The sequence below is a fragment of the Squalius cephalus genome (assembly GCF_949319135.1).
Source record: "Squalius cephalus genome assembly, chromosome: 23".
NCBI lineage: Eukaryota > Metazoa > Chordata > Actinopteri > Cypriniformes > Leuciscidae > Squalius > Squalius cephalus.
The window spans coordinates 6,680,180-6,693,361 of NC_137144.1; the positions used below are offsets into that span (position 1 = coordinate 6,680,180).

General features: G+C 39.5%; 1 protein-coding gene across 6 annotated transcripts in view; it reads right to left on the reverse strand.

Annotated features, from left to right (window-relative positions):
* Positions 1-13,182, reverse strand: part of kif21a (kinesin family member 21A) — a 69,823-nt gene that overhangs the window by 15,531 nt on the left and 41,110 nt on the right. For all 6 annotated transcript variants that reach the window (XM_079859584.1, XM_079859583.1, XM_079859582.1 and 3 more), the window contains 8 exons: positions 12,611-12,810; positions 11,410-11,517; positions 11,259-11,327; positions 4,970-5,109; positions 4,741-4,885; positions 3,809-4,003; positions 1,467-1,568; positions 1,176-1,341 (listed from right to left, as the gene is read on the reverse strand). In XM_079859584.1, coding sequence (XP_079715710.1) covers positions 1,176-1,341; positions 1,467-1,568; positions 3,809-4,003; positions 4,741-4,885; positions 4,970-5,109; positions 11,259-11,327; positions 11,410-11,517; positions 12,611-12,810 — 1,125 coding nt within the window. The remainder of the gene's footprint in view (positions 1-1,175; positions 1,342-1,466; positions 1,569-3,808; positions 4,004-4,740; positions 4,886-4,969; positions 5,110-11,258; positions 11,328-11,409; positions 11,518-12,610; positions 12,811-13,182) is intronic.

Sequence of the window (13,182 nt, forward strand, 5' to 3'; positions counted from 1 at the left end):
CAAGACAGAGACCTGAGGAGGGTCGAGTCAGAGTCAAGACAGAGCCCCATGGAGGGTCGAGTCAGAGTCAAGACAGAGACCTGAGGAGGGTCGAGTCAAAACCAAGTCCAGGTGCTTCCAAACCCATGACAAGACTCCAAACAGACTTGTGTCAAACAATACTTATAGAGTTGCAAAGGGCACCCTGGCCTGCTCTTCCAGTTAGCCATGAGCACCCGGGACTATGCACATGATCTGGGTTTCAGCCATTAGCCTGTTTTATATAATATTCAGGCTCACACCACTACAAATGAAAGTGCATATCTTCATCACAAGATGCATGCTGCTTGCATTGTCATAAATAGTGCATACAACAACTACACATACTTCTAGTTTCTGTCAGGTTCTGGGCAATACTTGAATTGTTTGAGGCTGGGTTGAAAGAATTTTGGCTGGTGCAACTCCATGACTAGTCATCAGAGACTCAACACATCAACTTGTCAGAACATGGCAGAACTAATCAGCTACTTAGTGCAACCCCTAGACCAGGATTAGCAAATACTGCTCCTAAACCACTTTTCCATTGGGGCTGGTGCAGTTGCTGGAGCCAGGGCTTGCCCAGGGTGCGTTTTCCAATGATCAATGACTGACCAAGACCAGCAAGTTTTCAGGGCTGGTTTGGAAACAAGATTTGGGCACTAGTCCAGGGTTTTGTGTGTGGAAAAGCACAGCCTGCTTCCAGATTGGGCACCGACTCCAGCACCAGCCCCAGTGGAAAAGTGGAGCTAGAGGGTTACCTTCCTACAGACTTCATTTCCAAACCTGCTCCAACACATACTTGATATTTTCAAGTAATCCTGAAGACCTTGATTAGCTGGTTCATGTATGTTTGATTAGAGCTGAAGCTAAACTCTGCAGTATAGTAGCTCTCCAGGAGCAGGCTCGGCCACAATTGCACTTTACCTCAGATTGGAAAATAGTGACTGTCAGACATCTGGCATCTTTAGACCAAATTTTGTGATTGAGTATTTGCAAAATCACAAAACACTTCCGGGTTTCTTATGATTAGCAAAAGTTTTCATTATGGGTATTCTGGCATGCTAACAGGGCTGAGCAGTACCGCTAAGGTCACTGTTAAGGTCTTAGGGCCTGGGGTCAAATGGCTAACAGATAAGTTTCAGGAGGAACGTCCCTACCTTGCAGAGCATTCCCCAACAACGCATCCAGTTCCGGGTTAAACTCTGCCTTCTCTTTCAGCATGTGGAAGAGCAGCTGGTTTTGAGTGGCACTGTTGATCTCAGTTTGCTTGAGCCGCCCCTCCATCACCTTTATCTGAGATTCCTTCACAGCTGCCTGTAGACCCTGAAAGCATGTGGTCAGGCTAATGTTTTAAAAATGAATGAATCTATTTATGAGAATTGAACTTTTAACATTATAGCATGTAACAGAGAAGACCAAAGCAGCGTAACAGTTTTGTGATTGGATACCTTGTTGATGGCCATGGACATGAAATGGTCCAGCAGGAATCGAGATTCAGCCAGAGTGCAGGAACCAATCACAGACGAGACATCAATAACATCACCCTCTTCCTACGCATGAAGAAGAAAAAAAAACAGTATATAATTTTTTCAATACTAGTGGTTTGATTTAGAGTAATTTGAGTGAATTCATTCGAGTTTAAAAGCAATATTCCAGTGGTTTGATTCAAAGCTGCAGTCCGTAGTTTTTCCTCTTTGGGTTTTCTGTTCGAAATCTGCAATTGCAGTTATTCGCGGAATTTATAAACTTTACGTGGGTTGTGCCTCGGCACGGCACAGCGCGGATGAATTCAGTGTTTTGAGGAGAATGTGCGGCTGTCAGTCGCCGCGCCGGTGTGGATACTGGCATTCGCAATCACAGATTATACTTTTTGGACGTATGACCAACATAAGAATTTTCACCGGAAAATGTCGTCTGAACAAGTAACATCCACTTTTGTTCTGACCAACTAAGGGGAAAAAAGCATTGCAGTAAATTGCGCTGATTAAATCTAACGATCGCTTATCATATCACGTCAAACGTGCAAATTATACTTTGTTCTCAAATTGTTAATGTTCACAACATCAGCATTGCATGACTACATTTAATGCCCTTCCGATATTTATCCTTGTATTCGCATGGGTCGTTTGCAGTCTCTTTTTGTCTGTAGCCGCTCCGAAGTCCGAAGTCTTTTGCATTTTACAGCGGGTGAATCTCCTGGTGATTGTCGTTTGAACCTTTCTGGATCCTCCATCAAACTGATAAGTTTATATCAAGTGCTGTGAGAAAAGGCTATACATCTCCACCTCCAACATCCTCATACACAATATAGCCTACTAGCCGGGACCCCTTCTTCTCAAATTTTTAACCCCAAAAAGTTATGGACTACAGCTTTAAAGGGGCCATGACATAAGACATGTTCCTTTATCTTTTGACATATAAGAGGTCTTTCCCAGCTCCAGTTTTAGGCTGTCTACACTGAAAACATCAAAGTATACTTTGTAAATTGTTAAGTTTGTCTCTCTGAACGAGTAAAGATGAAGCTGTGTGGTATTGAAGCATCCACTGTAGCATGTGACATCGCAAGGCCCTGTTCGCTTTGAAGGTCTAAATGCAGTGAATTTTGTCTTGAACTTCTGTAACCGACGCCGAATGTCTTTTCCCATGCAACAAAGAGACTGACAGATCTGAGTGGATTGCTCTCAATGTTTGGATGGTGCTTGAAGGCCCAATGTTTACACCTTTGGGGGAGATAATGCACAATATGCACAATAAACTGGGTTAAGAGAACGTATTTTAACATTCCAAAAAAATAATCTTTTAATGCCAGTGACCTGATTCAGAATAGTTTCAGTGAACTGATGCAGTGTCATTACAGTGAATTGATTCAGAACATAGAAAGAGTGTTTCATTCGACTGTAAGTGCCCTGCAAAGAGTATTCACAGGATATTCCACCATCTTAAGAGAATTTCCAATTCGAAAGAAGAGAACATGTTCAGTTCAAAGGGCACTACAAACAGCATAGGGAATAAGAGTACACCAATACATCACTTAACAGGAAGTGGAGGGAGAAATTTACCCATCAGCCATTGCGTATCACTCCAGCACTTTCAGAAATGTGAATTAAATAAAGGCTCCACTGCTTTTATTGAGGAGTGGTTTGTATACAGTTGTTTGTGGGTTGTTCGCAGTTAGTGATCATGAGTACGTTTGAATGAGATAAAAATATACATCTAATCTACCCAAATTACGTTTATTTTCACATTAAACATCGCAACAGATAATTATCATTCATCTTAGAGCTTTCAAATATGACATTTAATATTTAATTAATAATAAAGGTATATTTCTCTAAATACACAGCATTATATACACGTATTTTACGAATGTATAGTAATTTATATTATTTTTATTTACAGAAGTATATTATGTCATCGCAGTGTAAACTCCTCTAATAACAAGTTTACACTGCAAAGGTGGTGTAGAAGCACTTCTGAAGTGGCATCTAAGTGTCTTTACACACTGTTTAATGCTGTTCAGAGGTGGCATAAATGCATTTGCACATCAATTACAACTGTATGATTTGACACTAGGGGGGTGAGGTGGGTCAGAGCAGACATAATTAAGTCTGGCTTTTATACGGCATTGCATCTTTACACTGAATTTTGAGCATGCACAGAGCAGCCTTAACTGGTCTGTGTAAAAAAGCCTTAATATACACAAAGTTGCATGGGCATAACGCATTTTGTCAAGAGACCTTGAACAGAGATCCCGTGCTCAGGGAGAAGGGAGCAGTGGGAGTTGCCTCACCTTGGCTTCCTCCATCTGCATGATGTTGGCCTGACAGTCAGAGATGCTGTCGTTGATGTAGTCGATGTTGGCCAGCAGAGACTCCAGCTCCTCATTCAGAGACTGAACATCTTTTTCTACCTCCGGTTCTTCCGCCAGCAGTCTCTCTCTCTTTCGGTTTATCTTATCCCGCCGACGCGTCAGCTCTTCACGTTGCTGTGGGCGGGATTTCAAACAATGAGAAGCTAAACAAGTTTGTACAGAGCTATTATTCTAGGAATGTAAATGCAATTAAATTTCAAAAAAGTTTCATATAAAAGTTTTTTAAATAAATGTGATCAGTGTATATATTTGTATCTACAATATTAGCATTCAAGGGATACTTCACCGATTAGCATTTAGCTTTGTATCAGTAGAAACCCGGTAGTATTTTCGAATGACCGTGCTTCCCTTCCTAATGTCCCCCTGAGACGAGAGATTTCTGTATTGTGTGTCTGTAAAAAAAACTCATTGTGCATCATCAGAGGCTTTTTTGTCCAGAGGCGAGAGACTCCAGCCAGTAGGAGGAGCTCGTCCCGCATGTCTTCAACCCGCCCATAGGGGGATCTCACGATAAAACGGCGCCTTTTCAGTTTCGAGTCGACTAGTAGCCTAGCTGTATCATTTCTTCCGATACTGCCCTCTGTAACCGGGAGGCGTGGCTTGGGAGTGTCCTCGTAGGGCAGCGAAGCAAGTGCACTGGGAGTTGTTGTCTTTCATCCACATGAGCCAAAAATACATTTTCTGGCTTTTCTCAGTCTAGAAGGCACCAACTTCTAAAATAATTTCACATTTCTACTACAAAAATGACCCAATTTAAATACACATTCATCTTTCCAGCGGTGAAATATCCCTTTAAGGCAGATTTGACATTGTAAAGTAAGCGTTTCTCGTGATAACAGGTTGATTTGTACCTTAAGAAGACGATTCATGTCAGTCTCCATGTTGGAAATTGTAACGCGCTGCATGATAATATCGGAGATACGGCGTTCCAGACTCTGCCATTTCCCACGAGCCACTCGGGTGGAGTATATCCCAGCCGGCCTGCGATAGTATAATCTAAAGCAAACAATTGTCAGTCACAGGCATAATAAAGTCATATGAACATATTTACAGTGCTCACATGAGGCCTGTATAATGTACCTGGTTCCATTAGGTGCTCCTGAGCCCGAGTATGTCCGACCCGCGGGAGGTCTGTAAGAGAAGTCCTGGTTTGACTCTAGATTGACCTTTCGTGTGACCTTTCCTGATATAGGCCGCACCTGTCTCCTTAGAGCGGTCACCTGAGAGACACAGCAGCAATCACTTCAGGAAACTTTTGAAAATCTGATATTGCCAAAATGAATAGGCAAGTAAAAAATAATCAACAGATGAATTGACAATCAAAATAGCTGTTATCTGCAGGGTTAAATTAAAGCATTTATATGATACTTTTCCACTCACATAAAAGTAAATATATATAATATTCAAATGTATTACCTAAAAGTATTTAGATAATAAATATAAATGCAGAGTGGCCCCAAAAAGAATCTGGGCACTTAAAAAGTATAAGTGCATTATAGTATACAAGTTCATCACTGTTATTTTACTATTATTTATATACTAATACAGTATAAAGTGAGGAAAATAAGTATTTGAACACCCTGCTATTTTGCAAGTTCTCCCACTTAGAAATCATGGAGGGGTCTGAAATTGTCATCGTAGGTGCATGTCCACTGTGAGAGACATAATCTAAAAAAAAAAAATCCAGAAATCACAATGTATGATTTTTTAACTATTTATTTGTATGATACAGCTGCAAATAAGTATTTGAACACCTGAGAAAATCAATGTTAATATTTGGTACAGTAGCCTTTGTTTGCAATTACAGAGGTCAAACGTTTCCTGTAGTTTTTCACCAGGTTTGCACACACTGCAGGAGGGATTTTGGCCCACTCCTCCACACAGATCTTCTCTAGATCAGTCAGGTTTCTGGGCTGTCGCTGAGAAACACGGAGTTTGAGCTCCCTCCAAAGATTCTCTATTGGGTTTAGGTCTGGAGACTGGCTAGGCCACGCCAGAACCTTGATATGCTTCTTACAGAGCCACTCCTTGGTTATCCTGGCTGTGTGCTTCGGGCCATTGTCATGTTGGAAGACCCAGCCTCGACCCATCTTCAATGCTCTAACTGAGGGAAGGAGGTTGTTCCCCAAAATCTCATAATACATGGCCCCGGTCATCCTCTCCTTAATACAGTGCAGTCGCCCTGTCCCATGTGCAGAAAAACACCCCCAAAGCATGATGCTACCACCCCCATGCTTCACAGTAGGGATGGTGTTCTTGGGATGGTACTCATCATTCTTCTTCCTCCAAACACGTTTAGTGGAATTATGACCAAAAAGTTCTATTTTGGTCTCATCTGACCACATGACTTTCTCCCATGACTCCTCTGGATCATCCAAATGGTCATTGGCAAACTTAAGACGGGCCTTGACATGTGCTGGCAATTTTGCATTGGCAATTTCCCCGTAGCCCTTTCCAGCCTTGTGGAGGTGTACAATTTTGTCTCTAGTGTCTTTGACAGCTCTTTGGTCTTGGCCATTTTAGTAGTTGGATTTTTACTGATTGTATGGGGTGGACAGGTGTCTTTATGCAGCTAACGACCTCAAACAGGTGCATCTAATTTAGGATAATAAATGGAGTGGAGGTGGACATTTTAAAGGCAGACTAACAGGTCTTTGAGGGTCAGAATTCTAGCTGATAGACAGGTGTTGAAATAGTTATTTGCAACTGTATCATACAAATAAAGTTAAAAAATCATACATTGTGATTTCTGGATTTTTTTTTTTAGATTATGTCTCTCACAGTGGACATGCACCTACGATGACAATTTCAGACCCCTCCATGATTTCCAAGTGGGAGAACTTGCAAAATAGCAGGGTGTTCAAATACTTATTTTCCTCACTGTATATGAATATTTTGAGTTCGCTATTGATTTTATAAACGCAGTTTTAATTTTAGTCATTTTGTTTCGTACTTTTGCCATTTTTACTTTTAATATTCTAGTTTAGCTTTAACTTTGTTTTGGTCATTTCATTATACATTATACATATTTGATTTGTTAGTCGCCAAAGCAATATTTCTATAATAAAATGTGTATTATAGTGTAGTGCATCAGTGTTGTTTCAGTATTATTTAAATACTATTATAAAATTTATTAATATTTAGAATTAGCTTTAATTCTTATTTGTTTTAATTTTGGTTTTAAGTTTGATTAATTTTGTTATGTGCTTTTGTCATTTCTATTAGTTATATATATATATATATATATATATATATATATATATATATATATATATATATATATATATTTAGCTATAATTTATTTTATCTCAGTTTTTGTTTTAGTAATTTTAGTACTTCAAATTTAATTTATTTTTTTTCAGTTAGCTGCCAAGGCAACATTTCTATTTTTTTTTTTTTTTTAAAGTTTAAGGTTTCATCTAGGGATGTCCAACGCTGAGTTCAACATAATCAGAATGTTAATGCTATGGGAACGTTTCTGCATGACTGTGTCAGAAGCACGTGTGAAATCACTCCAATCTCATTGGCGAAACGTCATGTGACAGATGACGGCGCAACCGGAAACTATAAAGAACACCGTACCAAACATTGTCAACTTCTGTGCCTTCAGTAAGTGCTCTGAATAAATCGATTGTCTTGGGAAATTTGGCGGTTTGGCACTGAGATGTCATCCTCACCCACATGAGGTGCCTGGGTTTAAGACTGAACTCCAAGAAGAGTGTGTTTTCTCCACTACGGAGAACTACTTTTCTAGGGGTGGTACAGGTATGTGACTTGACTACGAGTCAGGCACGCCAGTCTCCTGCTCTTATATCAAATCCATTCTCTCAGCCCTAGGCAAGATCAGGCTAGGCCAAGCTGTCACTGTAAAACAGTTTCAGAGACTGTTGGGACTCATGGCAGCTGCGTCCAACGTGATTCATTTTGCCCTTCTGTACATCACCTTTCAACTTTATTTATATAGCGCTTTATTAGCAGTTCAAAGCAGCTTTACGGGGATAAACAGGACAATATGATGCAAACAGGGTTCAATTCTCCTGTAAAGCTGTTTTAAAAAAGACAAAAGTGTCATTGTTCAGCTAAAGTTGATTCAGTTCCGCTCAAAAATTGTGTAAAGATCACCAAAAATGCTGCAATAATAATAATATTGTTGAATATTAAAGTGCCCATATTATGCCATTTTAAAGTTTTCCTAATGTTGTTTTGGAGTCTCCTACAATAGGTTTACATGCATCAAATGTCAAAAAAACTGTTTTATTTTCTCATAATATACATTTGCACATCACTACATTTTCAATGATTCTCAAACGACTCGTCAGGAGAATCAATCTCTCTAAATCCCTCCTTTCCGCGAGCTGCTCTGCTCTGATTGGCCAGACAGCTCAGTCTGTTGTGATTGGTTTACAGTGTACAGCGCATCGAAAACAAAAACACCCATTGCCATAACAACGTCAGCTCTGCGTGTCCTGAGGCCTCCTACACCGTAAATTAACACAGTAACGAACGATGACGTCGATTTTAACATATCAATGCGAGCGTGAGTCCGATGATGAAACACTGGAAGAACTAGTTATTCAATCCGAACCTCCATCGCAAGGACGACTCGAGCAGGACTCAGTGTTTCTCAGTGATGCACTACTCAGTTTGAGGGACATTATATGAGATGTTGCAACTGTAATTCCTCAGCATCAGCATTAACAAGTGCATGTCCATCAAACGAACCGATTATTTTACTTGTACTAATTTATTTACTGAGGATTTTTCTAATTTGTTGTGGTTAACTGTATCAATAACAGTGCATACATTAGCCGAGCTCCAGCGTGAATGACTGACAACACAAACGTTGGTAAAACAAATCTTGCTCCATGCTTAATCTTTCCTCAAAGTAGTGAGAATGACAGACAATCTGCATTAATAGACATAGTTTTAGGTAATAGTTTTAGGTAATAGTGGCCCACAGCTGATCAGCAGAAGTATTTCAGTAAGACAGTGATAACGTGAGTTAGCCAGTTAGCAGGAGGCCTACATAATATAAAACTCAAAACTGAGTATTTTGAACACCATCTTTCAAGAGCAAGTGGTTTGCGAATCCTGCATTGAACTCCGAGATTTGAGAAGCAGTCGTCAGTGAAATAAAGGGAAAGTTTAGGATTATACTGCTGTGATATCACGGTAAAGATGAACTTTAACCACTGATTCTTCACTTGCTTGACCTTGGGCAGTGAAAAGAAACTGGCTTTACCTTCACATTGTAGAGCACAGCGTCTTCTCGAGATGATGCTGTCCAGTATCCACAGGAATCAGCTGCTGGTTTGAGATTCAAGTTTCCCTGGTGTCTGTGTGCACAATAAGTGGGCGGGCAATATGCTAATGTTTCGTCTTGATGTCACAACGAAACGGCTTATGACCCGTTTGAAAAACAATTAATTTCGTTGACTCAGAGTCGACTCTTACTTTTGAAAGACAATAACTTTATATACGGTGCACTTTCAGGTTTAAAACTTTGCAGGATGTTTTCATTCACTTAGAGCTGTTACACACTACATGAAAGGTCATTTTCAAGAATCCATAATAGGGGCCCTTTAAGTGTCCCCAACTATGCAAGCCAGAGGACATGGTGGCAAGGAACCACAACTCCATCTGTGACAGAAATGGAGAAAAAAAATCCTTGGGAGAAACCAGGCTCAGTTCTCCTCTGGCCAAATGAGCCAACATGGTGTGATTTATGATTCCAGGCTGCATCAAGTCAGTTGCCTTTTGATTATGGTTGTATTTCTAGCACTGAGATATTTCCTCTCGGTTGCAGAGCTCCCATGTTCTTGTCCACTCAGACAACACATCAGTAGTCCCCTTTCTAAATCACCAGAGGGGTCTGCGGTCGGCCCTCTATGTGGTTTAGCGCAGCAAATACTCCTCTGGGAATCAGGGAGCAGACACCCAGTCGATGCAGGGACCCCGGGAATGGAGAGAAACAGTGGAACTGATTAAAAGAAGTTTGCCAGGCGGAGGTGGACTTGTTTGCATCAGAAGAAACGATGGACTGTCCGTTCTTGTTCTCCTTCACGCATCCAGTTCAGTTGGCTCCTCTATATTGAAGGTTTATGTGGCGGCCTTTACTGCTTCCCACACACCTTTCGGTGGTGGTTCATTGGGGAGACACCCTTTAGTGTCCCGTTTTCTACATTTAAGCCAGATGGCGAAGCTCAAGAGATGCTCAATTTGCTTTGCCCAGTAAACAGGCCCTGTATTGTTATGTGTACCACTCATCTTGGTGGTGTAAAACTGACTAGTTGTTGTGCTTTGATTCCCCCAGGTGTCCCCCTCAGTTTCCAAGCAACTATCAATCGAGGCAATTTCTGTGGCTCACGAGGCGTGTGATCTTCCTTCGCCCTTAAGTCGTAAGTTATAAATATATAAAACTTAATTTCAATATTTATTTGTTATTTTTTGCAATATGTTGCAGAAGGGTCTGTTGACCACTGGGAGGCGCTGTTTATTATGAAATATTTTGTGTTGTAATGGTGATTCAGCATTTATATATATATATATTTATATATGGAGTATGGGCATATGTGAATATGGGACTACTGATATAAACTTGTAGTTTATATTTACAATAAGCAGAATAATTGCAACTAAATAAAAAAAAAGTGAATTTAAGGTTAAAAAAGTGCGAACGCTCGTGGTGTCGGAATGCTAGTCTGTCTGGACGAAGGCACAACCCAAAGCAACGCGTTATGGCAACAACGTCTCAGATAGTCTGACGGCAGATACAAATAAACAGTAAATAAATTACTTTTGAGTGATTTGTTACAAAAATGCGCATCAAATATGTTAAACAAAGAAGCTTGAACATGTGCGTGTGACGCGCTCGAACAGACCTCATTGGTTCTCGTGCATCACATACACACACACACATTTAAGCTTCTTTTCCCTTTAATAGCGGACGGCAAACCCACTTGAAGGTGCAATTAAAGCATCGGGCTAAGGATAGCCGATACCAATAAGTGAAAAAAAAGCTTAATTAGCCACGACACGATACTTGAGAACTGCTCGGACATCCCTAGTTTCATCTAATTTGCTTTATTTTAATTAACAAAAACTATTTTTAATAGTTTAAGTTGACAATAACAACATTGAAGAGCATAAGTGCATTTTATAACAAAAAATACCTAAGTAAGTGAGTTATTTTCAGGGTAAATGCATGTTTAAGGAAATGAAATGAATTACATTAGGATTTTAATATTAATGTAAGTTAATAATATATTTTAAATACATTTTAAACATTATTTTATTATATGATTAAACAAATATCAATGTGTCACACTTTGTAGGTCCAGTAGAAACAAAATTCGGCTGAAAAATGTACCTCTTCAGTTTTTCTCCGCAGAATGAGTTCCTGTTGTCTCTTCTGAGCCTCAAGCAGTTTCATCTGATGCTGTACAAGAGAAAAAACATCACATTGAACAAATTTCATTCTCAGTTTCCTACTGTGCCAGTGTTATTTTCCCATCATGCACCTCCTGTTTGCGCTGGTCCTTCTTAAGCGTGGCGATCTCTCGGTTCCTGCGGGATTCGGCCATTCGGTTCTTCTCCTGCTGCTCCTTCATCTGCTTCATCAGACGCACCTGACAACAGTTCGTTTCAATACTAGTTTAGCAGGAGGATTTGTGCAACAGAAAGTGGATAGTGATAATTAGACAGATAATTGCCACTATGAAGAGTATGGACCTGGTTAGAATAGCTATTATACTGCTCATACTATTCCTGCAGGATGTGTACTGTGGACAGGATGGACATTTTCTCTAAACATGAAATAACCAGACAACCTACTGAGAACATGGCACACTAAATGAGGTACTGTGCATACAACGCTATGCATTTGCCTTGACTGTTAACTTCCAAGTGTAAAATTAAACTCATGCATCAACGTAACGTAAGTAACAGCTGTGTGTCATTCAGAAATGAATTCCAATTTGAATTAAGGCAGGAAACAAGGAGCGTAAAATAGAATAAAATTCAATGTCTTCATTTTCATCTTAATTGTCTCATTGATTATGAGAGAAAATTAATTGAGTAACTATGACAAATTCAAGTACATAACTGCCATATCATGTTATTAATTTGATTTTGGCCGACAGTCCTAATTTTAGCTTATATATTTGGTTACACTTTATTTTGATGGTCCCCATTCTGTTAAACTTAGGTAATGTTGCACCTACATGTCAACTAACTCTCATTAGAGTATTAGTATTACTAGACTGTTAGGGTTAGTGGAATAAGTTGACATGCACTTGCGAAGTAACTTATAGTGATCAGAATGTCTAAAGGGGACCATCAAAATAAAGTTACCATACATTCTATATATTCACATTTGCTCATTTTATGAAGGGTGGTAATAATTTTGGAGCTGACATTATATCTAGACTTGCCATCTTATTTAGCAGTACAAAATTAATGTAATTTCATTTGGACTATGGGAATTGCTGATAGACACGTTCATTATTAATATTATTAATATAAAAATGGCATATTTTAAACAACAATAATATTAATACAATAATATTATTTGTATAATCATCTATAAACAACTTAATTGTTTGGGTCCGTTGACCACTGGGAGGCGCTGTTTATTATGAAATATTTTGTGTTGTAATGGTGATTCAGCATTTCTCAGTGATTCAGCATACAGTCTTGTGCAGTCTCCATGGTGACACTCACTTTGGTTTTCTTCATTTCAGCCAGATCCAGCTGTAGTTTCTTCAGTTGCTTCTCGTACTGTGACTGGTTCTTCAGAAGGCGAGCGTGTTCTTTCTGAGCCGCCTGTAGTTTCTGCAGCTCTTTGTTCATCACACCGAGTTTCTTCTCGTATTCTGCTTTTATCCGCTTGCTCTTGTCCTCAGAGCATGACTCCACAGAGCCTGAGACAAACCAAAAAAACAGAATAGAACAAAGCAAAATCAAACAAAACCAAACAAAAATCAAAACAGAACAGAACAGAAATAAAAACAAATAAATAAAACAAGAAACAAAACTATTTATTTAGCTTTTCTCAGGGCATATTGTAGGCCGGACTCAAACCTGATCTACATGTTAGGAGAATTGTGTGTGTGTGTGTGTGTGTGTGTGTGTGTGTGTGTGTGTGTGTGTGTGTGTGTGTGTGTGTGTGTGTGTGTGTCTGACACAGTGTCATGACTCTAAAATTTAGAGAAATAAAAGCATTTAAGAAGTCAAAGTCACCATGAAATAAAAAAAATGATATTTACTTAAAGGGGCTATAAGAATTTTCAAGA